The sequence below is a fragment of the Phodopus roborovskii genome, unplaced genomic scaffold (assembly GCF_943737965.1).
Source record: "Phodopus roborovskii unplaced genomic scaffold, PHOROB, whole genome shotgun sequence".
NCBI lineage: Eukaryota > Metazoa > Chordata > Mammalia > Rodentia > Cricetidae > Phodopus > Phodopus roborovskii.
The window spans coordinates 920,680-943,983 of NW_026126525.1; the positions used below are offsets into that span (position 1 = coordinate 920,680).

The 23,304-nt window shown below is 39.0% G+C and overlaps 1 protein-coding gene across 1 annotated transcript in view; it reads left to right on the plus strand.

Annotated features, from left to right (window-relative positions):
* The window catches only part of Hfm1 (helicase for meiosis 1), a 61,942-nt gene extending 50,012 nt beyond the window's left edge, over positions 1-11,930 (plus strand). The window contains exons 33-38 of the mRNA XM_051198344.1: positions 740-843; positions 6,410-6,643; positions 8,691-8,781; positions 10,527-10,638; positions 10,725-10,876; positions 11,804-11,930. Coding sequence (XP_051054301.1) covers positions 740-843; positions 6,410-6,643; positions 8,691-8,781; positions 10,527-10,638; positions 10,725-10,876; positions 11,804-11,873 — 763 coding nt within the window. The 3' untranslated portion in view covers positions 11,874-11,930. The remainder of the gene's footprint in view (positions 1-739; positions 844-6,409; positions 6,644-8,690; positions 8,782-10,526; positions 10,639-10,724; positions 10,877-11,803) is intronic.
* Positions 11,931-23,304: the final 11,374 nt, after the last annotated feature.

A 23,304-nucleotide genomic window follows, 5' to 3' on the forward strand; every position in this document is an offset into this window, starting at 1 on the left:
CAGAAAACCTCAGATGATAATTCATTGTTCTTTTCTTATGATTCAGAGAAGATAATATTGTATATATAATTTCCTGTTCAGCTTATCCTATTCAGTATATTCTTTTCTGTATTTTTAAACTATTTTTTTATTCTTTGGCAGTTTAATACTTGCATATAATGAGTTTCGGTGTCTTCACTCCATATTCTCCTCTCCCATCCAGTCTCCTTCTCCCAATGAAACTCTTCTTTCCAGCACACCTTCCTACTTTTCATGTCTTTGTTTTGTGTGTGAGCCACTGAGTTTAACTAGGACTCTTTGTATAAGCGTTGATGGAAGATTATTTACTGGAGCCCAGGAAACTCACCAGTGGCTACCTCACAGAAGAAAGTGATATCCCTCCCTCCCTCCAACATGGACTACCAATCTCTCAGATAGGAGGAGAGATAGAAGAGTTCTATCTTCCAAAATGACATTCTATTTATTTATCAAGCTATATAGAGCAAGAGCCGATGGATCAGAAGTCTAGATCCCAGCACTACTTCTAGAGATCTCAACATCTGTTATCTAACTGAGAGTAGCCTTGTCAATAGATTTTAAAGACTATAAAGGGGCATGTAAAGTGACTAAGAATTGGCTTCTTCCATCCAACATTTACTTTTACCCTTAGTTAATAAGTTTATCACAGGATTGTCAACTGAATAAACCATTTCCAAGGCCATTGTACTTCTTTTTTATGGTTTTGTTTATCCTCATAAAGGTCAGAATCTTTGAACATCCCTGAATCGTCAACATTGGAACAGTGGAGTGAGCATGAAGTCTATGAAAAAATTAATCAGGAATCATCTGAATATCATGACAAAGGTAAATTGCTATTGCTGTTGACTAGTGTGAGGGAGTTTGATATTAGAAGGCAAACAAGTCATTTAAGTGAAAACCCAGCATCTAAAACGATTGTGAATATCAACTGCAGTTTTCTCTTGAAGTTTTGAACCAATTTCAAATTCTTGGGTTATTTCAAATTGTCTTGCATGTCAAAGAGTCTAAGTATCTTCTCTGTGAAGGGTTAACTGTCTTATCTAACGATAATGTGAGGGAGGACTGGGAGAATTAGAGATCCTTGTGTGAACAAAGTATTAAAATGATGAATTACTACTTCTATATATCTTTAGATATTATTAGTCCAGTTTCATAAAACAGTTGTGTGACATTGGGTAAATTGTTTGACCTATTTGGGTCTTAGTATCATTTATAAAAAGTGTTGGGACCTAGTGAGACGGCTTAGTGGGTAAAAGTACTTGTTCCTGAGGACCCATTCTCCAGAGCTCACTTGCTGGAAGGAAAGATTTCTCTCCTGCATGTTGTCCTTTGACCTCCACATACATATGGCATGTGTACAACCGTACACACACGTGCACACACAAACACAAACACACACACACACACACATAAATGCAAAAAATATTTAAAAGAAGATATCACACCAGGCAGTGGTGCACACCTTTATTACCAGCATTTGAGAGGCAGAGGCAGCTGGATCTCTAAATTCAAGGGCAGCCTCTTCTAGAGAGTGAGCTTCAGGACAGCCAGAGCTACACAGAGAAACCCTGTCTCAAAAACAAAGACAGAAAGTATAAATAAATAAATAAATAAATAAATAAATAAATAAATAAATGTATCAAGATGGCTGGCCATTAGTATTTCTTCCACTCTTAACACTATGATTCTTACAATTTCTAGATGCAATGAGACAATAAACATGTTTGAGAGGCACAGAAATTTTGTAATGTAGATTTGCTTTTATTTGTCTTGACATTACAAATGCAGCACTACATATGAATTCTTCAGCACCATTATTTTGGATCCCTATGCTATTGATATTGTTTCCATGACTCATTCTATTAGTAGCATGATATATTAAAGACCCTGTTTAACTGACTGTGTGTAAATGTAAATGAAATGATGAGCCTTGGAGTTTCCTGAAAACATTTTCACATTGGGCATCAGCTTCATTATGTTACTTTGCTTCCTTTGGTCACAATTTAAAATCCTAGGTAGTTGCATATGCAGCTCAGTGCTTGCCTAGCATACATGACATCCTAGGTCACATGGCACAACATGTCAAAATAAATAACTAGATATATAATTTTAGAGGTGCAAGAAGATCTGCTAACTCTTACAACATCATGGCATCCATTAGGCCTAAGGTGAGATCAAGTAAGTTTCCTAACTCACTTGGATGATCAGAAATTTAGCAAACTACTTATTATAAAACAGGAAGCTTACATGTTTCAGTCTTTTTCTTTTATCTTTTTTTTTTTTTTTATGCCATAGCCTCTGGCTTGCTTTTCTTATGCTGCCACACTATTCTCTACTCCTCCTACACACAGCTTATACTTCCTCTGATTGGTTCGTGTACATTGTTTGTTTCCTGTGTTTTCTACTCATTATCCAAACTCTAATTTATAGTATGATATAAAAACATTATCTAGATACTCTAACCCCAACAACTTGTTTTGCTGAGTAAGCCACTTTGTCTTTCTCCCTCTCTCATGCTCCCTTCCTCTCGTTCATTTTAAGGAAGGAGCCATATGTGTAGTGAAGCTGACAGGCTCTAGAAACAGTCTTTCTGGGTCACATTCTAATTCTGCCAGGCACTGTAACCCTCATGTACATCTATGTACTTTTTTTCAATTCTCCTACCTGATTATTTTAGACATTTTAGGACTAAATGAGATAATGCTTATAAAGCTCATAAAGTAATATTTGCTGTTCTTAATGGTGGCAATTAAATAAGTTTATTATAGTTTCCATACTAATGTCTTTATTGTCAAAATATTTTAAGTGTTGAGAATGTTTTAAGAAAAACATGGCAATTTTATTATCTGTATTCCAGTTTCACAAAGAGAAAAAGAAAAAAGTATTAGAAATTATATGAGAAAGCATTTTGAATCATAAAATTTAATTTGGAAGGGACCTTTGTGCAGTTTCTCATTTTATAGTAAAGGAAGCCAAGATTCTAAGAGATTAAATGACTCGCCCAAAATCACATACCTAATTAATGGCAGGGCCAGAAATAGATTCCATATCTCCTGATTCCCAGTCCAATGCCATTTCTAGAAAATGAAATTGACTTTTAGTTATCAGTAGAAAATTGAGTGTTGAACTTATAGTATATGAACTCTTTGAACTTCCTACCATCTCATCCCACCTCATCCAACTGATGTATTTTGCATCTATCATTAACCCTCTATTGTCTTAAAAGAAGAATTATTTTTTTCTTCAGTTCAAGGCATAATGTGAATTTTATGTAATTTTGCTTTCTTTGGGAATTTAGAAGGCCAGTTATTCTCTGCTCTATCCAATATTTTCACTGTCTACATTTTGGTTTTGGTTTGGTTTTTGAGACAAGGTCTCTCCTTATACCCCTGTCTGACTTGGAATTGCATACTACCTGCCATCTAACTTGTTATTCTCCTGCCTCTGCCTTCCAAGTGCTGAATTACAGGTGTTCATCCCCACATCCAGTTCACACTACTATCTGCTTTCTATTGTCTTTTTCCTTTTAGCATATAAATATGCTTAAGTCTTTCCCTTCTTCAGCTGCAAGCAGTTTCCATCTAGCTAATCATGGTCTTTGTGATGATAAGTGATTTGAAATTCTACACAAATGGACTTATGCACACAAAGAGATAACTGGTTGTCTTTATATAAACTGGAAGTCCAAATAGGCATCTCACTTTAATCTTGCTAGCTCCAGGCACTCAGATGATCTCATCATACCTCTGGCTTTCTCTCAGTCTTTCAGCTATGTTTATTGTTAATTGGCTTCACTTGTTAAATAGACTTTCTCACGTGGCAAACCCTCCCAAATTTTAGTCCTTCCAGTCTAACAATCTCAATAGAGAAAGATAGTTTTCTCTTGTAGTACACAGACCGAAATCATTCTGAGTAGTCTGTTTTGAGCAATGCATTCATCCTGGGTAAATCTATTGTTGGGGAATGGCCATTCTGTCCCTGTGGCCCCAGGGAAAGCAGGGTACCATGATCAATGGCCTCATCAAGATCACCTAAAATGACATAGGAAAGTTTTCCCCAAAGCAGAAGAATGCTTCTACTGATAGAAAGTTCAGTGTTCCAGAAAGATGAAGATGGCGATGATGGTGGTAGTGATGATGATGATAAATCAGAATCCTGTGGTCTTCTCTATATCTATATCTTGATTTCTTACCAAGTAAAAAGTACTAAAAGCAATTCACACTTATTTCTTGCATATTTAACATACTGTTAAAATTTGGGTTTTTCATCATGATTTTGAGACTACTCTTCCTTGGGCCATTTAGTGACTTAGGTGCTCAATTCCTCTTCTCTGGAGTGTTTGCCATTCTGCTCCTCCCTTCCTTTAGAAAGTTTTTCCTTTGGTTCCAGTTAAACCACCCTGATGATTACTTCTCTGTTGTGGAGTTCCCAGTGGGTTCTGCAGCCATCTCAGAGCCCCCAAATAAACACACAAGATTTATGTTGATTATGAAACTGTTGGCCATTGTCATAGGCTTCTTATTGGCTAGCTCTGTCTTAATTATTAACACATCTCTATTAATCTAAGTATTTCCACATGGTCTTATCTTACAGGAGAGACGCCTCACTGTGTCCTCTCTCTCCCGGGATCACAGGATGACTTCTCATTGCCTGCACTTCCCAGAATCCTCCTTGTCTCCTGGTCCCACCTATCATCCTGCCTCATTGGACACAGTGCTTTATTCATCAACCAATAAGCCTTCCCCATCACTTTTCACTCTTCTTGGGCTTTTCTTTTTGCTGTTCCACATGAATCTGTCTGTCCTTCCTCCTCCTTCCCTCTTCTGCTTCCTGTTCCTCTCCAGCTCCCTCTTCCTCTCTCTATTCTTTTTACTGCAAAACTTGTACATAGTACCTCCTAAGCCATATCTAAAATCATCAGATAACTCTTGGTGATTGCTAAGTCTTTCTAACTACAAATTCACTCCTATAATCACCCTCCTGGGTACAGCTGCCTAAAAGTTAGTAGTCCGTACACCTGAACTCTGGTCTGCTTTGTGCTGTGTTCGGTCTCTCTATCTTCAGATCAGTGCACGACTGTTTTGTGCTGCTAAAGGCAGAGAAGGAATGATTCTAAATCACACTCTGCTTGTAACTCTGCACTAAGACCTAATCATTCTGTGTCACACACCACTCCTGCATTTATTCCTCCATCTACTGTTTTTACTGCTACTTAGGCTAAATGCTCTTTTCCTCTCCTTATTTCAGTAACTTCCTTACATTTTCCCCTGCTTCAGTCCCATTATCCCGTGATCACATAACCTTTTTGCAGAAGCATCTTCAATAGTTGTCTTGTGCTGATAAGAAGAAAAAACTTAATGTGACAGATTACTTTTGGCATGGTCTGACACATGCTTGGCATACAGTTCCAGTGGGCCCTTCTTTCTCTTGCTTTGTGCTCAAGAAATTCTGAAGACTCCTGCATTCTGAGGCCTCTCATGCTCCTCACCTTCTCTGTGTTCCCCCCCCACATGCACAGCTCTGTCATGCAGAGATACTATTGTTCTTCCACGTTTTTAATCTTTAAGATTAAAGGGGGTCTTTTTTATTCTAATTGTTTTTTTCACTGTATTTCCATGGCATTTAACACTATTTCTGGTTTTAGCACACATACTGTGCATCAACATGAAAATGAGCTCTAAGTGTCGGCACAACTGACAGGAGAAGTAGGTGTGAGCAGATGAAGAAGAGGACAGGGTATTTCAGATGAGAGGAACTGGGGCTTACACGGCCTTCTGAGACATTCTTGTTAAACTTTCAGAAACCTTTCCAACACTGTTACAGCACTAATACCTTTGATACTAAACATGTTATGATAATTTAAAATAAATTTTAGTCAAATAAACTGTTAAGAACAAAGATGATAGATAGTACTGAAAGTCTAAAACCTCCTAATCTACTGTATCTTACTATTATTAGTGTTCTTAACATTTTTCTGTATAAGAAAATAATATAGACTGCAGTGCAACAAAGTTATTTATTGTAGGAATTAAAATCCATTAAAATTATGGGACTGGCAAGGTTGCTCAGTGGTTACAGGAGCTGTGGTGGTGAGTCTGGAGATCTGAGTTCAATCCCCAGGACCCATGTGAAGACAGAAGGAGAAAACTGACTCCATAAAATTGTGCTCTACTCTCCACCAATACACTGGGACATGTGCAGCCTTGAGCACATACCACACAATACACATATGCACAATAGTAATAATTGTTAAATTAACCCATTAAAAATTAAGTTTAGTGGACCTGTCAGTTCATGTAATGCAGTAAATAACATTGTCTGAACAAATAGCCATCAGTGCTTGACAACACTTGTGTTAACAAGGACCTACACTCTTATACATGCATGACAGGTTTTCTCAGATGGAACTCTTGTATAACTTCAAATGAAAACACCCCTCAGACAATGATGTTCAGCAGACACGCTAGAACATCTGGAAACCACAGTGTTGCAGATGGAAGAAAGTCTTCTGAGGTTTTGGATGTGAACTTTGAGCTGGGAAATGAAGTTTGGGATGACTTTGACGATGAAAGCTTACTAGAAGTTATGAACTTTTCAGCTGGTTCTGAGAAGACAGCCATGTCAGGTACAAGTGTGTGTGCTTCTCATAAAGTAATTTCATGAAAAAGTCTTTGAATATTTTTATTTTGATTCCAGAGGCTCCTTTTTTTTTTTTGCCTTTTTGTATGTGTTTGTTTAAGTAAGATTATAATTTTTATGAAAACTTTAAAAAAAAAGAAGTATCTCTTGTTTCATGGTGAATTGAGAAATAAAGTGGAATTCTATCCTAGTTTCCCCTCTCTTTTTACAATTCGTTTTATTTTTGTACCTTGTATGTATGGGTTTTTGCCCATATGCTGTGTACTATATATATGCAGTGTCCATAGGGGTCAGAAGAGGGTGTTTGATCCCCTGGAACTGGAGTTAGAGATGGAATGAGCAGGCATGTGGGTGCTGGGAGGAAAAACCCAGTCCTGTGGAGGGGCAGCCAGTGAGCCATCTCTCCATCCCTCTGTCTCTTCTTAAATCCCATTTCAATCCATTCTGCTTATTAAATCATCCCTCATGAAACAGAGGCCCTGGCCTCCCTTCTGAGGTCACAAGGGGCCCACTAGTCTTGTGTTTTTAAGAATATTCCCTTTGACTTCTGGTCTATCGCTGATATGCTCAGTTTTCAGGTATAAACAAATAGAAGGGCTAGTGCTTTATTGGAAGGTGTGTTTAAATCATACACAAACCCAAAATCATGAGACTTGCATATTTGAGTTACAGAAAAATTTGCTTTGATGTACTAAAGCCAAGAACTGAAACTCTTAGCAGTTATTTGACTAGAGGAAAATGGTGACACTTTTCCCATTCGGGCAGACAGGAGGTAGTGGTTCCTCAGCCTCTACAACACTCTTCCTCCCACGATGGCTTTTTGATGCCCCTCCTCAGACTGTCTAAACAATCAGACAAAAGTCTGATAGAACCATAGAAACCTGTACAGAATAGGCCTGGGAATCTATGATGTGGGGTCACTGGGTCTTTTTCTTATACAACTATGAATCCCTAACTCAAGATTGCTGATGTGTTCCGCAAGCTAGAAGTCAGCCTATACTGACCGACTGAGCTAGCTGACCTAACCCTGTGAAGACTCTTGTCACTGAAAAACCATTTTCAGTAAATACCTTTCCCCATGTGTAGAGTATTTAAAACAAATACATGCAGACCATCGAGAATGCTAAAAAAGCTTCAATTGGGGCATATATTTGAATTTGAAAATGTAGTAAAATATAGTAAATAGTGGTAACCTTTAAATGTAGTGGCTAATAAACTAGCTTTTGTGTTTCATAGTTTTATTTCCTTAGCTTTTTGCCCTTACATTCTGTATGTAAACCAGTTTTGATTATTGAGCATTACCTTTTGTGTCAGTTGTTTTTTGGTTTTGTTTTGGGTTTTTGGGGTTTTTTTTGGGGGGGTCAAGTTTACACAGACTAGAGTCATCCAGGAAGAGGGAGCCTCAATTGAGAAAACACTCCCATCAGATTGGTCTTTGGGCAAGTGTGTGGGGCATTTGTGTAATGACCAGTGTGGGAGGGCCATCCTGTGCGCAGGACATCCCTGTAAAGGTCAATGCAAACTGAGTAAGCCACAGGCAGCAGCCCACCTTGCAACAGTCCTTCATGGTCTGTGCTTCCACCTTCTGGCCCCTGCCCTCGTGTCCTTCGTGATGATAAGCTACAAGTTGAATAAATCCTCTCCTCCCCAAGTTGCTTTAGGTCATAGTGTTTATCACAGCAATTGAAAGCAAACTAGGACATCTCTTCCTTCCTACCTACCTTCCCTTCTTCTTTTCTTTCTCTTCCTCTTTCTTCCTTTTCCTCTTTCTTTCTTTGTTTTTTCCTCCCTCTTTCATTTTTTTTTCTTTACTAACTGACCAGTGAACTCATGCCTACATTCTTTGTGAGCTCTGGGAAAGCTGAGTGCAGTTCTCATTCCTGCACAGAGAGCACTTTACCCACTGGCCCACCTCTTCAGGCCCTCCACATCCTGCTAACCAGGCCTTGTTACAGTGACCCCTTGTAAAATTTGTACCCACCACCATTAGCTGTCACTGGCATTTCATTTCAAAATGTTCTCTCTTCTCCTAGGATTTGGAGACTCTTGGGATTCAAGTCCCAGGGAAAGTAAGCTACGATTCCAAAAGTCAAGAAGCAAATTCCAAAGAGAAATCTCAAACAGGCAAGTTTCAGAACTTTCATCTATAAGTCTCAGAACTTTATATTCTCTTGAAACATAACTGGAGATGGGTTTTAGCTCATTAAATGCCAAAGAAGTGTTAATGTATTAAATAACCAACCTAAACTTTGTTAACATTAGAGGTTTTGTTTTTTTTCCCCCTCAAAGTGCTATTGTCAAACCACTTTCATCAAAATCATCTAGCAGTAAGTAGCTTACTAAAAGTAGGAGTTCTTGTCCCCCACATCAGACCTACTGAATCATGGTCTCTGGGGGTGGAATCCAGGAATTTCATATTTTCTAAAACAAGTTGGAAAGAGGCATTCTAAGTTTAAATTGGTTTAAACAATAGGACACAGGGCTTTAAAAGACAGGCCATACAAAAGGATCATTGATGGCTGATTATTGTGACCATAGAAATAAAGATGAAGTTGCTGAGTCTGAGGGCCTTGAATGCTGTAATAAGTAGTGCATCCAGTGGGACAGGATTCGCAAAGTCAAGTGCCTGCAGGATTTTGGAGACCAATTGACACCCAACGTGGAGCACAAACCCATGACCCTGAGATTAAGAGTCTCATTCTCTATCAACTGAGCTAGTGGGCTCTCCCAATAAAGAGAAAAACTACTACTAAGCTCTAGCTTGTTATTGCTGTCTATGAAATATAGGTTTAGTGTTGGCAGATGTTGTGATTTTTCAAGGAAAGTATGTGATGTTTCATAGTTTTAAATTTTGACATCTAGTTCAAAGAAGCTGATGTACTTGGAATCATCTCCATCAAAACAGCAGTGATCTCTGTAGGCCAAAGTTAGCTTGGGAGTCTCCGTGGGTCCCCTCCATGACAGATAAGGCAGACATTCAACTTAATTATGAGAGAATTGTTGTAGCAGCAGATAAAGAGTGAATCTTAGAGGGTACGGTCATCAGAGGTAGTATAGTCAACATGATGAGACAACATGGTGAGACCTAACCTGGCAGAGATGATGAGAAAAAGATTAGAGTTGGACTTTCTATGCATCTCAGAGAGGGTCCTGTGAGACGGCTGATGGGATAAACACTTGCCATTGAGCTGGATGACCTGGGTTTGATCTTCAAAATCCACATATTGAAAGGAGAGAGACATCTTCCACAACTTATCCTTTGACCACCATACAGGGCCCTACATGTGTGCAAATGCATGTGCACACACCTATACATACATAAAGTAAATGTAAGAAGTTAATTTTAAAAGATAATTTTTTTAAATTTCAGAAATAAAGTCCATTCAATTTGATAATTACTAGAATATGATAATGGAGGAGAGGAAAGAATACATGGCAGCTAGTTACATGGAGATAATGTCTGAGAATACAGGAATCACAGATTTAGAAAAGGGAAAAAATTTTTAGAAATGTTCAATTGACATAATTTTGCCAAAGTAAAAAGTATATTTGGAAATACTGGATTTGATTAAAAATTTCTTGGCCAAAGACAAGAAATGCTGACAGCCCTTTATTTGGGGTTCAACATTTTACATAAACAGTCACTTACTGATTTTAGCATCAGACACCAGGGGATCATGGGTTCCAAAGAACTGGAGATGTTGGCTTTGTTCACCTGCTGTTCTGCTTTCTGGCTATTGGAGCCTGAGACCAGAGCTCTCATACTAGCAATCCCTCACACATCTGCCAAGACTGCTCCATTGGCCAGCCTAAGATGCTCTGAGTTTTCTTGTCTTCATATTTCATAACCAATTTATTTTAATTTTTAGTTTTGTTTCATCACATGAGAAGCCAAACATTTATCTATCAGATTGTGCCGTGCCCAAGTTTGATTCATCTCCAGTGGCAGAGTTACCTCAACAGGCTGGAAATGCAAATCTTGTAAGCCATGTACTTTTTCTTTTTACTTTAAATTTTGCTTAAATACTTAACTTTCAGTGGTTGCTGTTTTTTACATTAAAACTTAGGTCAATTTACAAGAGAGAAGACAGCCAACTCTCTCACCAGAGATTGAGAGGGTGTGCTTTACCCGCTCTAAGAACACACCACAGTCTCTCAATTTTAAGGAAGTGGATATTTTTATTGGAAATGGTGACTCTAAAAAGGAAATTGATCTCAGGTAGGAACTTGTTAAGTATATTTCAAGGCTTTACAGCAAAAAATTTTTTACAAAGAAATTCAGCATTCTTTTCTGGTTCATTTTAAAGATTTAATATTTTGTGTTTGTGCGTGCGTGCGTGTGTGTGTGTGTGTGTGTGTGTGTGTGTGTGTGTGTGTGTGTGTGTGTAGGTGTTTACAAGTGAATGCAGCAGTTGGATCCTTCTGGAGCTGGGGTTATGGGCAGTTGTGAGCTACCTGGTGTGGGTGATGCCATTGAACTCAGGTCCTTGGAAGAGTAGTGCATGCTCCTAACCACTGAGCCCTCCCTCCAGACCCTCCTTTGTCCTAAAGATCAGAGACAAAACCTTTTACTTACTAAAAGCATGGAAATTTTAGATCTCCGAAAACAGATCTTAGAGCCATCAAGAGTAGAAATACTAATTTTTAAAGCCTGTATGTTTAATGTTATTAATTGTAAAACACTGAGTTGATAAAGTTGATTTTACTCATTTGAGTGCAGTGTGTTTTATTGACAGTAAAAACTGTAATGTCATTGGAGAAATACAAACGAAATAAAAGTTCAAGTTATATGGTAGCCCACGAGCTCTTTCACAACTCAACAGTCATAATAAATCCAATCAGTGTCTTCACTGCTGGCCATTTTTAAGATGGGGCCTCTGCAGCAGCTTCTCTCTCCCTGGAGAGTCTGAGCTTAGAAGCCTGTTCATGGTTTTATGAAGTAGCTTTACTTTCCAGTACATTTAAAGAAATAAGAGGTTTGTTTCTCACCCTTTGCATTTGCAGTCTCCTGTAAGTGTTTACATATAGACAAGATTATCATGCTAAGTATGTTTGTTGTGTTACCCACACTGTAATGTTACATTATTTACTCTGTGTTTTAAAATAAGCTGGCTTACAAAAATTCATACATTTGCTTTTCCCCTAGTAAGTATTATCCTGATGATGCAGCTGAAGAAATGAAGGCTCTCCTGGGAATATTTAACGGCATTTTCTAAAAACATAGTTAACAAGCAAAGTATATACATGTCTAATCCTCCAAAATACTTATTTTTAAAAATAATTGATGATCATTCAGAATTTTTCTCTTAAATTTGAATCCTTTCTTGACTTTCTTATAACAAAAATATGAACTGATGTATTTTTATTTCTGTTGTAATTATCAGCAAACTGATAATTATCATTATAAGCAATTTATTATCAAGCCAATTTTAATAGAAACTAAGATTTTATTTTTTGTTTTCATAAGAAAGGTATCTGAGGAAGCAAAATATTGCTGTCAGGGATCTGCTTAGCATGTAGCTCATTCACTAACACAGTTCTCATGTGTCCTGTTCTGTTCTTCACTCTTCTGGGTTTCCAGAGATCCAGTAGCTTTTGAAAGTGTTATTTTATTTTGAGCAGAAATAAATGAAATATTAAATTTGTATGGATTGTTGTTTTATTTACCTTGTTTTTCTTTTTTAAGGTATTGTATTTATTTATGTGTTTATGTGTGATCCTACATGAGCTTATGTGTACCATGTGAATGCAGGAGCTCACAGAAGCCAGAAGATCCCCTGGAACTGGAGTTACAGATGGTTGTGAGCTGTCATGTAGTGCTGGGAACTGACCCCGGATTCTCTGCAAGAGCAGGAGACACACTCTCAACCACTACACACACTCTCTCCAGCCATGTTGGCCTGACTCTGCAGGGCTCTGAGATCTAACACCATCATGCTGCCTTTACTACAGCAAAAAGATAGTGTCTATTTTTACCATTAAGTCTTATTTATTAATAAGTAAGAGTTTAGGCTAGTTTCTAATTTGCTGTATAAGTAATAGGTGAAGTTGAAACCACTTAAGAAATTTTAGAAAAATGTAGAGGCCAGAGAAGAAGAGGAACTTGTTAGTAAAATGATTAATGTGATTACTAATGTACTACACCTCCATCAAGTCTTAGAACAAAGTTAAGAAGTGTGTCTCCTGGTAAGGACAGCCTGCCTGCCCTTGTGATTGGTGTCTGCGTGTCTGCAGCCATCACACACAGCCTTTAAAGGGTCTTCAGATACATTAAAGTGAAAAATGGATGCACTAAAACCTGTTGATGTTCTACTTTGGCACTAAAGAAACAATTTAATTCCGTGTGATCTGTTAAATGAAAGCACTGCAGGGGATTAGGCCACTGTTCTGTTCTTACAGAGTTTACATGCTGGTAAAGACAGTAAGATGTAATAAAGTATAGGCCTCAGACTTCTAGCATAAAGTGAATCTCACAGTAAAGCAAGTTGTATTAATTTTTTGGTTTCCTGGTAAATATAAAAGTGATGTTGATACTATGCTGTAGCCTGTTATGTATGCATTAATATCTTTAAAATCAATTTGCATATCTTAATTTTAAAATACCCTATTACTAAAAAATGCTAAAAATCATCTGAACTGTTGGAAAACAGGCACCAATAACTTTCTTGTGGGGTGGCATGGCCTGCAGCTTATAAGCAATGCAGTGTCTGCAAAAGACAGTAAAATAGAGGAAAACAGGGTACAGTGTGCCCATAGAGCTGGCATATAGAGGACATTGGAGCAGTGCATTGCGGCACTTGGAGGGATTGTTTGTAGACAGGATGCTCTGTGGCGTACCCAGAGTTTCTGACTTAGGTCTGGAGTATTACTAAGTGGTTTGTATTTCCAACAATTTCCCCAAAGGTGCTGTGCTGTAGGTTCAGGGACCACACTGTGATCAAAACTTTAAGAACTGTGGGATATGGTCTTGGCTATGGACCTTCAGAGAGAAGTTAAGACTTGACCCTTAAAAAATGAGTGATTCTTTTGTTGAGGGAAAATATAAGAAATGGACATTCTAGAAAGAGCTGAGCAAACATCCAAGGAGGAAAGTATCTACTTGGGGAATAGTGAATAGATGTTCTTTTTATTTTATTTTATTTTATTGTTTAACTGTTAGAATGGTTTATTTGGAATTTGTATCACTTGGTAGGCAGTTTCAGTATAGGTTAGGTTTTCTTTTTTCTTTTTTTTCATTTTATTCTCTTCTTTATTTTGTTTATTATTATTATTATTATTATTATTATTATTATTATTATTTATTTTACATGTCGATCCCAGTTCCCTCTCCCTCCCTTCCTCCCTCCCTCTCTCTTAGCCTCTCTCCCCCCTCACATGCACCCTGACCACCCTCCCCTCCCATCCCCCCACCCCAATTCCTCTCCCTCTGAATGTGGATTCTAGTTCGACTCAGTGTTTAGTTATGAATGTTTGCTTCTGTTTCTAACAGGTACTAAATGAGGGCTCCATGATGGTGGATAAGTTGTTGATCTCACTATCCAGAAGGGCATGTATGGTAGCCTTTCCATGGTTGCTCAAATTGTTAGGTGACGGCAGTCTTGTAGGTCTCTAGAACTTTCTTTAGGTTCAGTTTTCTCTTCAAACCAATAATGGCTCCCTCTTTTATATTCTCCCTCTCTCTCTCTCTCTCTCTCTCCTCCCCTGGCTTCTATTCAGGGCGACTCAACTTCCTAGTCGCACAAGCTTTCCTCTCCTCCCCTTCTCTTTCTCCTACTTCTCTCTCCATTCACTGCCCCCCACTTCCCTTGTGCTCTGGGGGACTTGTCCCTTCCCCCTTCTGTGAGGGACTTTATATGAATCTCTTGGAATACACCTTGTATCCTAGTTCCTCTGGTGGTGTGAATTATAGGCTGGTGATCCTTTGCTCTAGGTCTAAAATCCATATATGAGTGAGTACATACCATGTTCCTCTTTTTGTGACTGGGTTACCTTATTCAGGATGGTTTCTTCTAGTGCCATCCACTTGCCTGCGAATTTCAAGATTCCATTATTTTTTTCTGCAGAGTAGTATTCCATTCTGTAGATGTGCCACATCTTCTTTATCCATTCTTCAGTTGAGGGGCATCTAGGTTGCTTCCAGGTTCTTGCTATTACAAATAATGCTGCTATGAACATAGTTGAATACATGTCTTTGTTGCATGGATGTGGATCATTTGGGTATATGCCTAAGAGTAGGATTGCTGGGTCCTGTGGTAAACTAATTCTCATTTTCCTGAGGAACCGCCATACTGATCTCCAAAATGGCTGTACGAGTTTGCACTCCACCAGCAGTGGAGGAGTGTTCCCCTTTCTCCACATTCTCTCCAGCATAAGTTGTCATTGGTGTTTCCAATTTTAGCCATTCTGGCAGGAGTAAGATGGTATCTCAAAGTTGTTTTGATTTGCATTTCCCTGATGGCTAAGGATGTTGAGCACTTTAAGTGTCTTTCAGCCTTTTTGATTTCTTCTATTGCGAATTCTTCAGCTCTGTACCCCATTTTTAATAGGGTTATTTGGTGTTTTGTTAACTAGTTTCATGCATTCTTTGTATATTTTGGAGATCAGCCCTTTGTCAGATGCAGGATGGGTAAAAATCTTTTCCCAGTCTGTGGGCTGCCATTTGGTCTTGTCCACTGTGTCCTTTGCCTTACAGAAGCTTCTAAGTTTGAGGAGGTGCCATTTATTAATTATTGATCTCAGTGTCTGTGCTCCTGGAGTTATGTTCAGGAAGCAGTCTCCTATACTAATTTGTTCAAGGGTACCTCCTTCTAAGAGGTTCAATGTGGCTGGATTGATGTTGAGGTCTTTGATCCATTTGGACTTGATTTTTGTGCATGGCGATAGACATGGATCTATCTGCAGTCTTCTACACACCATCATCAAATTGTGCCAGCACCATTTGTTGAAGATGCTTTTCTCCGCCCACCCCATTGTATTCTTTTAGCTGTTTTGTCTAAAATCAGGTGTTCATAGGTGTGTGGGTTTATATCAGGATTTTCAATTTGATTCCATTGGTTTACCTGTCTATTTTTGTGCCAATACCAGGTTTTTTTTTCAGAACTGTAGCTCTCTAGTAGAGCTTAAAGTCAGGGATGGTTATGCCTCCTGAAGTTCTTTTATTGTACAGGGTTGTACAGGGTTGTTTTGGCTATCCTGGGTCTTTTGTTTTTCCATATACAGTTGATTAGTATCCTTTCAAGGTCGGTGAAGAATTGTGCTGGGATTTTAATGGGGATTGTATTGAATCTGTAAATTGCTTTTGGCAAGATTGCCATTTTTACTATATTTATCCTACCCATTCAAGAACATGGGAGATCTTTCCATTTTCTGGTATCTTCTTTAATTTCTTTCTTTAAAGTCACAAAGTTCTTATTATATAGGTGTTTTACTTCTTTGGTAAGTGTTACCCCAAAATACTTAATGTTGTTTGTGGCTATTGTAAAGGATGGTGTTTCTCTGATTTCTTTCTCAGCCTCTTTGTCGTCTGAATAAAGTAGGGCTACTGATTTTTTTGAGTTTATCTTGTATCCTGCTAGTTTGCTGAAGGTGTTTATCAGCTGTAGGAGTTCCCTGGTAGAGTTTATTGGGTCGCTTATGTAAACTATCATATCATCTGCAAATAGAGACAGTTTAACTTCTTCCTTTCCAATTTGGATCCCCTTAATCTCCTTTTGTTGTCTTATAGCTTTAGCTAGAACTTCAAGTACAATATTGAAGAGATATGGAGAGAGAGGGCAGCCTTGTCTTGTTCCTGATTTTAGAGGAATTGCCTTAAGCTTCTCTCTCAGTTTGATGTTGGCTGTTGGTTTGCTGTATATTGCTCTTATTATGTTTAGGTATGTTCCTGTTATCCCTGATCTCTCCAAGACCTTTATCATGAAAGGGTGTTGAATTTTGTCGAAGGCTTTTTCAGCATCTAGGGAGATGATCATATGGTTTTTCTTTTTCAGTTTGTTTATATAGTGGATCACGTTGATAGATTTTCGTATGATAAAGCATCCCTGCAATCCAGGGATGAAGCCTATTTAGTTATGGTGGATGATTTCTCTGATGTATTCTTGGATTCGTTTTGCCAGTATTCTATTGAGTATTTTTGCATCGATGTTCATCAGGAATATTGGTCTGTAGTTCTCTTTCTTAGTTGTGTCTTTGTGAGGCTTGGGTGCCAAGGTTATTGTGGCCTCGTAGAAAGAGTTTGGTAACGAACCTTCTGTTTCTATTGTGTGGAACAATTTGAGGAGTATTAGTATCAGCTCTTCCTTGAATTTCTGGTAGAATTCTGCACTGAAGCCATCTGGCCCTGGACTTTTTTTGGTTGGAAGGCTTTCGATGACTGCTTCTATTTCATTTCGGGTTATAGGTCTATTTAAGTTGTTTGTCTGTTCTTGATTTAATTTTGGTAAGTGATAGTTATTTAGAAATTTGTCCATTTCCTTTGAATTTTCAAATTTTGTGGAATACAGGTTTCCAAGTATGACCTGATATTTGTCTGGATTTCCTCTGTGTCTGTTGTTATGTCCCTTTTCCTTTCTGATTTTAATTTGCATGTTCACTCTCTGCTTTTTTTTGTTCATTTGGATAAAGGTTTGTCTGTCTTGTTGATTTTCTCAAAACACCAACTCTTTCTTGCATTGACTTTTTTGTATTGTTTTCCTGGTTTCTATTTTATTAATTTCAGCCTTCAAGTTGATTATTTCCTGGCATCTACTCCTCCAGAGTGAGTTTGCTTCTTTTTGTTGTAAGGCTTTCAGTTGTGCTGTTAATTCTCTATGTGACTATCCTCTGTTTTCTTCATATGGACACTTAGTGCAATGAACTTCCCTCGTAGCACTGCTTTCAAGGTGTCCCATAAGTTTGGGTATGTTGTGTCCTCATTCTCGTTGAATTTTAGGAAGTCCTTAATTTCTTTCTTTATTTCTTCTTTGACCCAGGTGTGGTGCAATTGCACATTGTTCAGTTTCCATGAGTTTGTAGGTTTTCTGCAATTTGTGTTGTTGTTGAATTCCAATTTTAAAGCATGGTAGTCTGATAAGCTACAGTCCAATTCTCTTGTATCTGTTGAGGTTTGTTATGCCACCTAGTATGTGGTCGATTTTAGAGAAGGTTCCATGTGGAGCAGAGAAGAAGTTATAATCTTTTGTGTTTGGATGGAATGTTCTATAGATGTCTGTTAAACCCAGTTGAGACATAACTTCTGTCAATTCTTTTGTTTCTTTGTTGAGTTTCTGATTGGTGGTCCTATCTAGTGGTAAGAGTGGTGTGTTGAAGACTCCCACTATACGTGTGTGAGGTTTTATGTGAGGTTTGAGTTTTAGTAGCATTTCTTTTACGAATGTGGGTGCCTTTATATTTGGGGCATAGATGTTCAGAATTGAGACTTTGTGTTGATGGATTTCTCCTGCAATGAAATGACCATCTTCATCTCTTTTGATTAATTTTGGTTTGAAGTCTAACTTGTTAGATATTAGGATTTCAACACCTGCTTGCTCCTTGGTTCCATTTGATTGGATGATCTTTTCCCAACCCTTTACCCTGAGGTAATGTCTATCTTTGAACCTTAGATGTGTTTTTTATATGCAGCAGAAGGATGGATTCTGTCTTCCTATCCATTCTGTTAGCCTGTGTCTTTTTATAGGTGAGTTAAGACCATTAATGTTGAGGATGAGTAAGAACCATTGATTATTAATGCTTGTTTGTTTTAGATTTGTTGTTGGCAGTGGTATTGTGAATATATTTGTTCTGCTTTACCCTTGGTTTCTGGTGTAGTGGGATTATCTGTTGCCTATGTCTTTGTGAGTGTAGTTAACTTCCTTGGGTTGGAGTTTTCCTTCCAAACGTTCTGTAGGGCTGGATTTGTAGATACATATTATGAAAATATGTCATTAAATATCTTGTTTTCTCCATCTATAGTGATTGAGAGTTTTGCTGGGTATAGTAGCCTGGGTATTGCGGTTAAATAAGGATCAGGTTAAACAAATAGGCCGAATAGATGTTTATTCAGGGAGAAATAACTTACAACCTAGACAGATTAACACCAGCAGGCTTCACTGAATGCTCTCCTCTTCACCACCAGCCAGCAAGAGAGTATTCCCCAGCTCCTCCTCAGACCTCCTTCCACAGGTCACTTCCACCCCTGGCTCCACCCCAATGGGCGTGGTCAGGGCCACAGGAGGAGACAAAGTGAATATCCCACTACAATTCCCCTTTTAGTCTAAAGTAAAGATTTAGGCTTGATACAAAACTATATACAAAACAGTGAATAACAAGTGTGCTCTAAGAAAAGGAAAATTGAGAACAAACTGACCTATATATCTAGTCCTAGGGTGAAGGCATAAGGGAGTTTACAATAGAGTTGTGCTAAGCTGGAAAACGTTTAAGTCTAGTACCTAATATATGTAACTAGGAAGAGAGAATAATAGTTGTGATAGTTTAATCTTCAACCTCATCAAGACCTGAGAAGGAAAAAAATGATACTAGGGTAGGCAGGAAGTGCAGATGGGCAACTTCCAAAATGTGCAGCAAGGACAGAAACAGCAAGCTACCTGGACAGTCACCCAAGGTCTCACAGCAATGTTGGTACACCCAGTTTTGGCTAAGGCCAAGAGTACTTGACAGACCACAGCAACAGCAGGGAAGTAGAAATGCTGTCTTACCCTGACATGGCAAGGTTCAGCGGTCTTCTATATTTGTCTCCTGCAAGCACATAGGACTGCATGTCCAAATCAGTGGTCAAGGTGGGGGCAGTTCTTTGCCCAAGAGGCCATTAGCTGAGGCAAGAATGAACTCCAGCAGGAGCAACAACAGTGTCCAACATATTTTTGGGAAAGTGCACGGTGCTGTCAGAAGCAACAGTGTCTCATGTCAACAGAGTACTAATATTAAAACATTTAAATGCCATGTTCTGCATGTCTATGAAGTGATTGAAGATTAAGCATCTATGTCTGACTAATCTCATAGGTAAAGGAAACATGAGTGAAGATAATGTGTAATACTTAGGAACTTAGCTAAAAAACTGATTGAAACTTCCCTGAGTAAAGCAGGAACAAATACCTAAGCAATATAACTATATACATATACATACATATAAATCCCTAAAATAGAGGTAGAGTAGAAATGTCAAGACAAGAGGTAGAACTATAAAGGGCAGCATGATAAATATCTCAAATTGTATCAATATACAAAATGTCTTGAATACAAGAAAAGTATACATACATAGAATATGGTAAGAACAATGTGCATAAAACATCATAAGTGGAAAGATTTCACACAATATAATAAAATATAAACTTAATTTTACATAGCTTACCACAAATAAGAATATATAACAATGTAAGTTGTAAAATACTATTATCTCACTCTTATTCAATAATTCACAAGAAAATAGGCTAATCTACCTATATCCCATCTAAACCATGCCTTTCCCAACCATACCCTATTCCTGTCTAAAAGATAAACCTGAGTGTAAGCATCACCTTCCATACCTGACCCTAAATAACTAAAACCAACCCAAAGAAGATGACTATTATCCCCAAATTCCAAGGGTAGGGAAAGAGGGTATCATTATCTTAAGGTTACTTCCTGCTGAACTGGGATGATGATTACAAAATAAATGTACATATTGGTCCAGTCATAATTTTCTTCTGCCAAAATTCCTTCTATATATGAAGTAAAAGAATTCCCAAAGTCCTGCATTGTAAAATTATCTGCCATAGGTATGGAACAATTGATCTCAGATATTATATCAGCTTAAATTGCAAAGGATGTTACAACTACCTTAGGTGTAATTCTGCTGTCCTGGAACTTTGATGCTTTTAGTTGTAGATCTCAGCTTGTGGTAGTTAAGCCTGATGGTGTATCACCAAATAGTGTCTGGAAGTGTATTGCCAAATAGCATCTGGCTGCAGACGATCCTTCTGATCCCGGTCCCTGTAGAATAGCTCTTAACAAACTATGGCAAGCTAAATTTTGTTAGACAAATGAGTAAAAGAAGCCTTGTGGAATTGCTGGGACCACAGGGCTAACTGTGGGAAACGCACAAGCAGGGCGGGCGCCAAGTGGCTCTGCGGGAATGCAAAGTGGGGAAAAGGGCAAAAAATGAGAAGCAGTGAGTGTCTTCTCAGGCCTGCTGTGGAGGCAAAGGAGTTGTAGGGCAGGGGCAGATGTCCCAAAGCTGTGGTGAGTCCACCTGGTTAGGCAAGGGACCCTGCCCGATGGGAATGGCGTCTGCTGCCTGGGTGAAACCCAGGTCCCGTGAAAATCCTGATCCCACTTCTGACACCAGATATTGCGGTTAAATAAGGATCAGGATAAACAAATCGGCCAAATAGATGTTTATTCAGGGAGAAATAACTTACAACCTAGACAGATTAACACCAGCAGGCTCCACCGGATGCTCTCCTCTCCGCAACCCGCCAGCAACCTCCTTCCACAGGTCACTTCCACCCCTGGCTCCACCCCCCAATGGGCGTGGTCAGTGCCACAGGAGGAGACAAAGTAAATATCCCACTACACCTGGGCTGGCATCCATGGACTTTTATTTAGTACTTGTAGAACATCTATCCAGGACCTTCTAGCCTTGAGGGTTTCCATGGAGAAGTCAGGTGTAATTTTGATAGGTCTGCCTTTACATGTTACCTGTCCTTTTTCCTTCGCTGATCCTTTCTTTATTCTGTATGTTAAGTGTTTTGATTATTATATGTTGAGGGGTCTTTTTTCTTTGGTTCAGTCTATTTGGTGTTAGGTATGCTTCTTGTACTTTCATGGGCATGTCCTTCAGATTGGGAAAGTTTTCCTCAATGATTTTGTTGAATATGTTTTCGGCACCTTTGAGCTGGGCTTCCTCACCTTCCTCTATGCCTATTATTCTTGGGTTTGGCCTTTTCACAGTGTCCCACATTTCCTGGATGTTTTGTGTTAAGGCTTTGTTGGATTTACAATTTCCTTTGGTCGATGAATCTATTTCCTCTAGTTTATCTTCTGCGCCTGAGATTCTCTCTTCCATCTCTTGAATTCTGTTGGTTATGCTTGCGTCTGTAGTTCCCGATCATTTGCCCAGTTTTTCTATTTCCAGCATTCCTTCGGTTTGTGTTGTCTTTATTTTCTCTATTTCACTTTTCAAGTCTTGAACCGTTTCCTTCACCTGCTTAATTGTTTTTTCTTGGCTTTCTGTACTTTCTTTAAGAAATTTGTTTATTTCTTCCAAATTTTTTGTTTGTTTTTCTTCCATGTGGATTTTCTCATGTCTTCTTTAAGGGCCTCTATCATTTTTATGGCGATAATTTTTAAGTCGTTCCCTTCTGTTTTATTTGCTTTGTTGTTGTGTTCTGGTCTAGTTGGTGTAGATTCCCTAGATTCTGGTGGTGTTATGTGTGTCTTTCTGTTGTTAGGTATTTTCTTGTATTGCCGTCTTTCCATAGCTTCTTCCAGTAGGTATTGGTGGGGTCTCTCCCTCTCTCTATGGTACTTTCCCTAGTGGGCTTAGGTGAGTCAGAGGTTCGATATCTGTAACTCTGGGTGGTCCAAGCTCTCTAGGAGGTCTCTCCACAGGCAGGGGCCTGGCAATGGGGGTCAGCGATCAGGCTCCAGTAGAATACTGGTGATGGGGGTCAAAGATCCCGAAGGCCGGGACTCAGGATGTTCCTTGTGCCTATAGGCAGATCTATCCTGGGCCTGGCACTCTCCAGCTGAGGCCTCTTTAGCAGACGCCCTGTGATGGGGGTCAAGGATCCTGCAGGCAGGAACTCAGAGTAGTCCTGCAGACATAGGTGGATCTCTGGGAGGGGTCCAGAGCTCTAGTAGAGGACTGGCGGTAGGGGTCGGAGACTAGGCAGGTAGAAATTACGGGTGGTCCCACGTGGATAGGCAGGTCTAGTGTCTTTTTTTTTTTCCCCACTCTGGAGACCAGGCTGGCCTTGAACTCACAGATATCCACCTGCCTCTGCCTCCCGAGTGCTGGAATTAAAGGTGTGTGCCACCAACACCCATTCACCCATTGTGAAAAGATGTCTAATGATTCCCTGGAGTGGAGAGATTAGGAAATCCTGTAGATTAAATAAGCCCATCAAATGATTTTTTTGGGGGGGGTCTCTCTGTGTATCCCTAGATGCTATAGAACTCAGCCTGTGGACTACCCTGATCTGCCCCCTCAAGATGGGGCCAGGGAATCGGACAGCCAGGCCTCAGTCAGAAAACAAATGTCAACAAGGTTCCTGATAGTTTTATGCAGAGTGGAGTGTAAGAAACTTCTACATGTGAAAGAAGGGAGGCAATGTTAGTCAACATTTTAAGAGATTCCATTCAAAAAGACATATCTCAGATTGGTGATTATTCCCATTTTCTGTGCATTTTCTACTTTGTCATTGTACTTGTGAGGCAGGGTCTCACTAGGTAGCCCTGGCTGTCCTGGAATTAGTTCTGTAGAGCAGGCTGGCTTTGAACTCAGAGATCTGCCAGCCTCTGCCTTCCTAGCACTGGGATTAAAGGTGTGCGCCACCATGCCCTGCTTATGTTTCCTACTTATAATATAATGATACAGCTCTGATTAGTTGCCTTTCAGAGTAGGTATTCTTCATCAACTGTGTGATCAGCTGGATGTGTGAGCTTGATGGT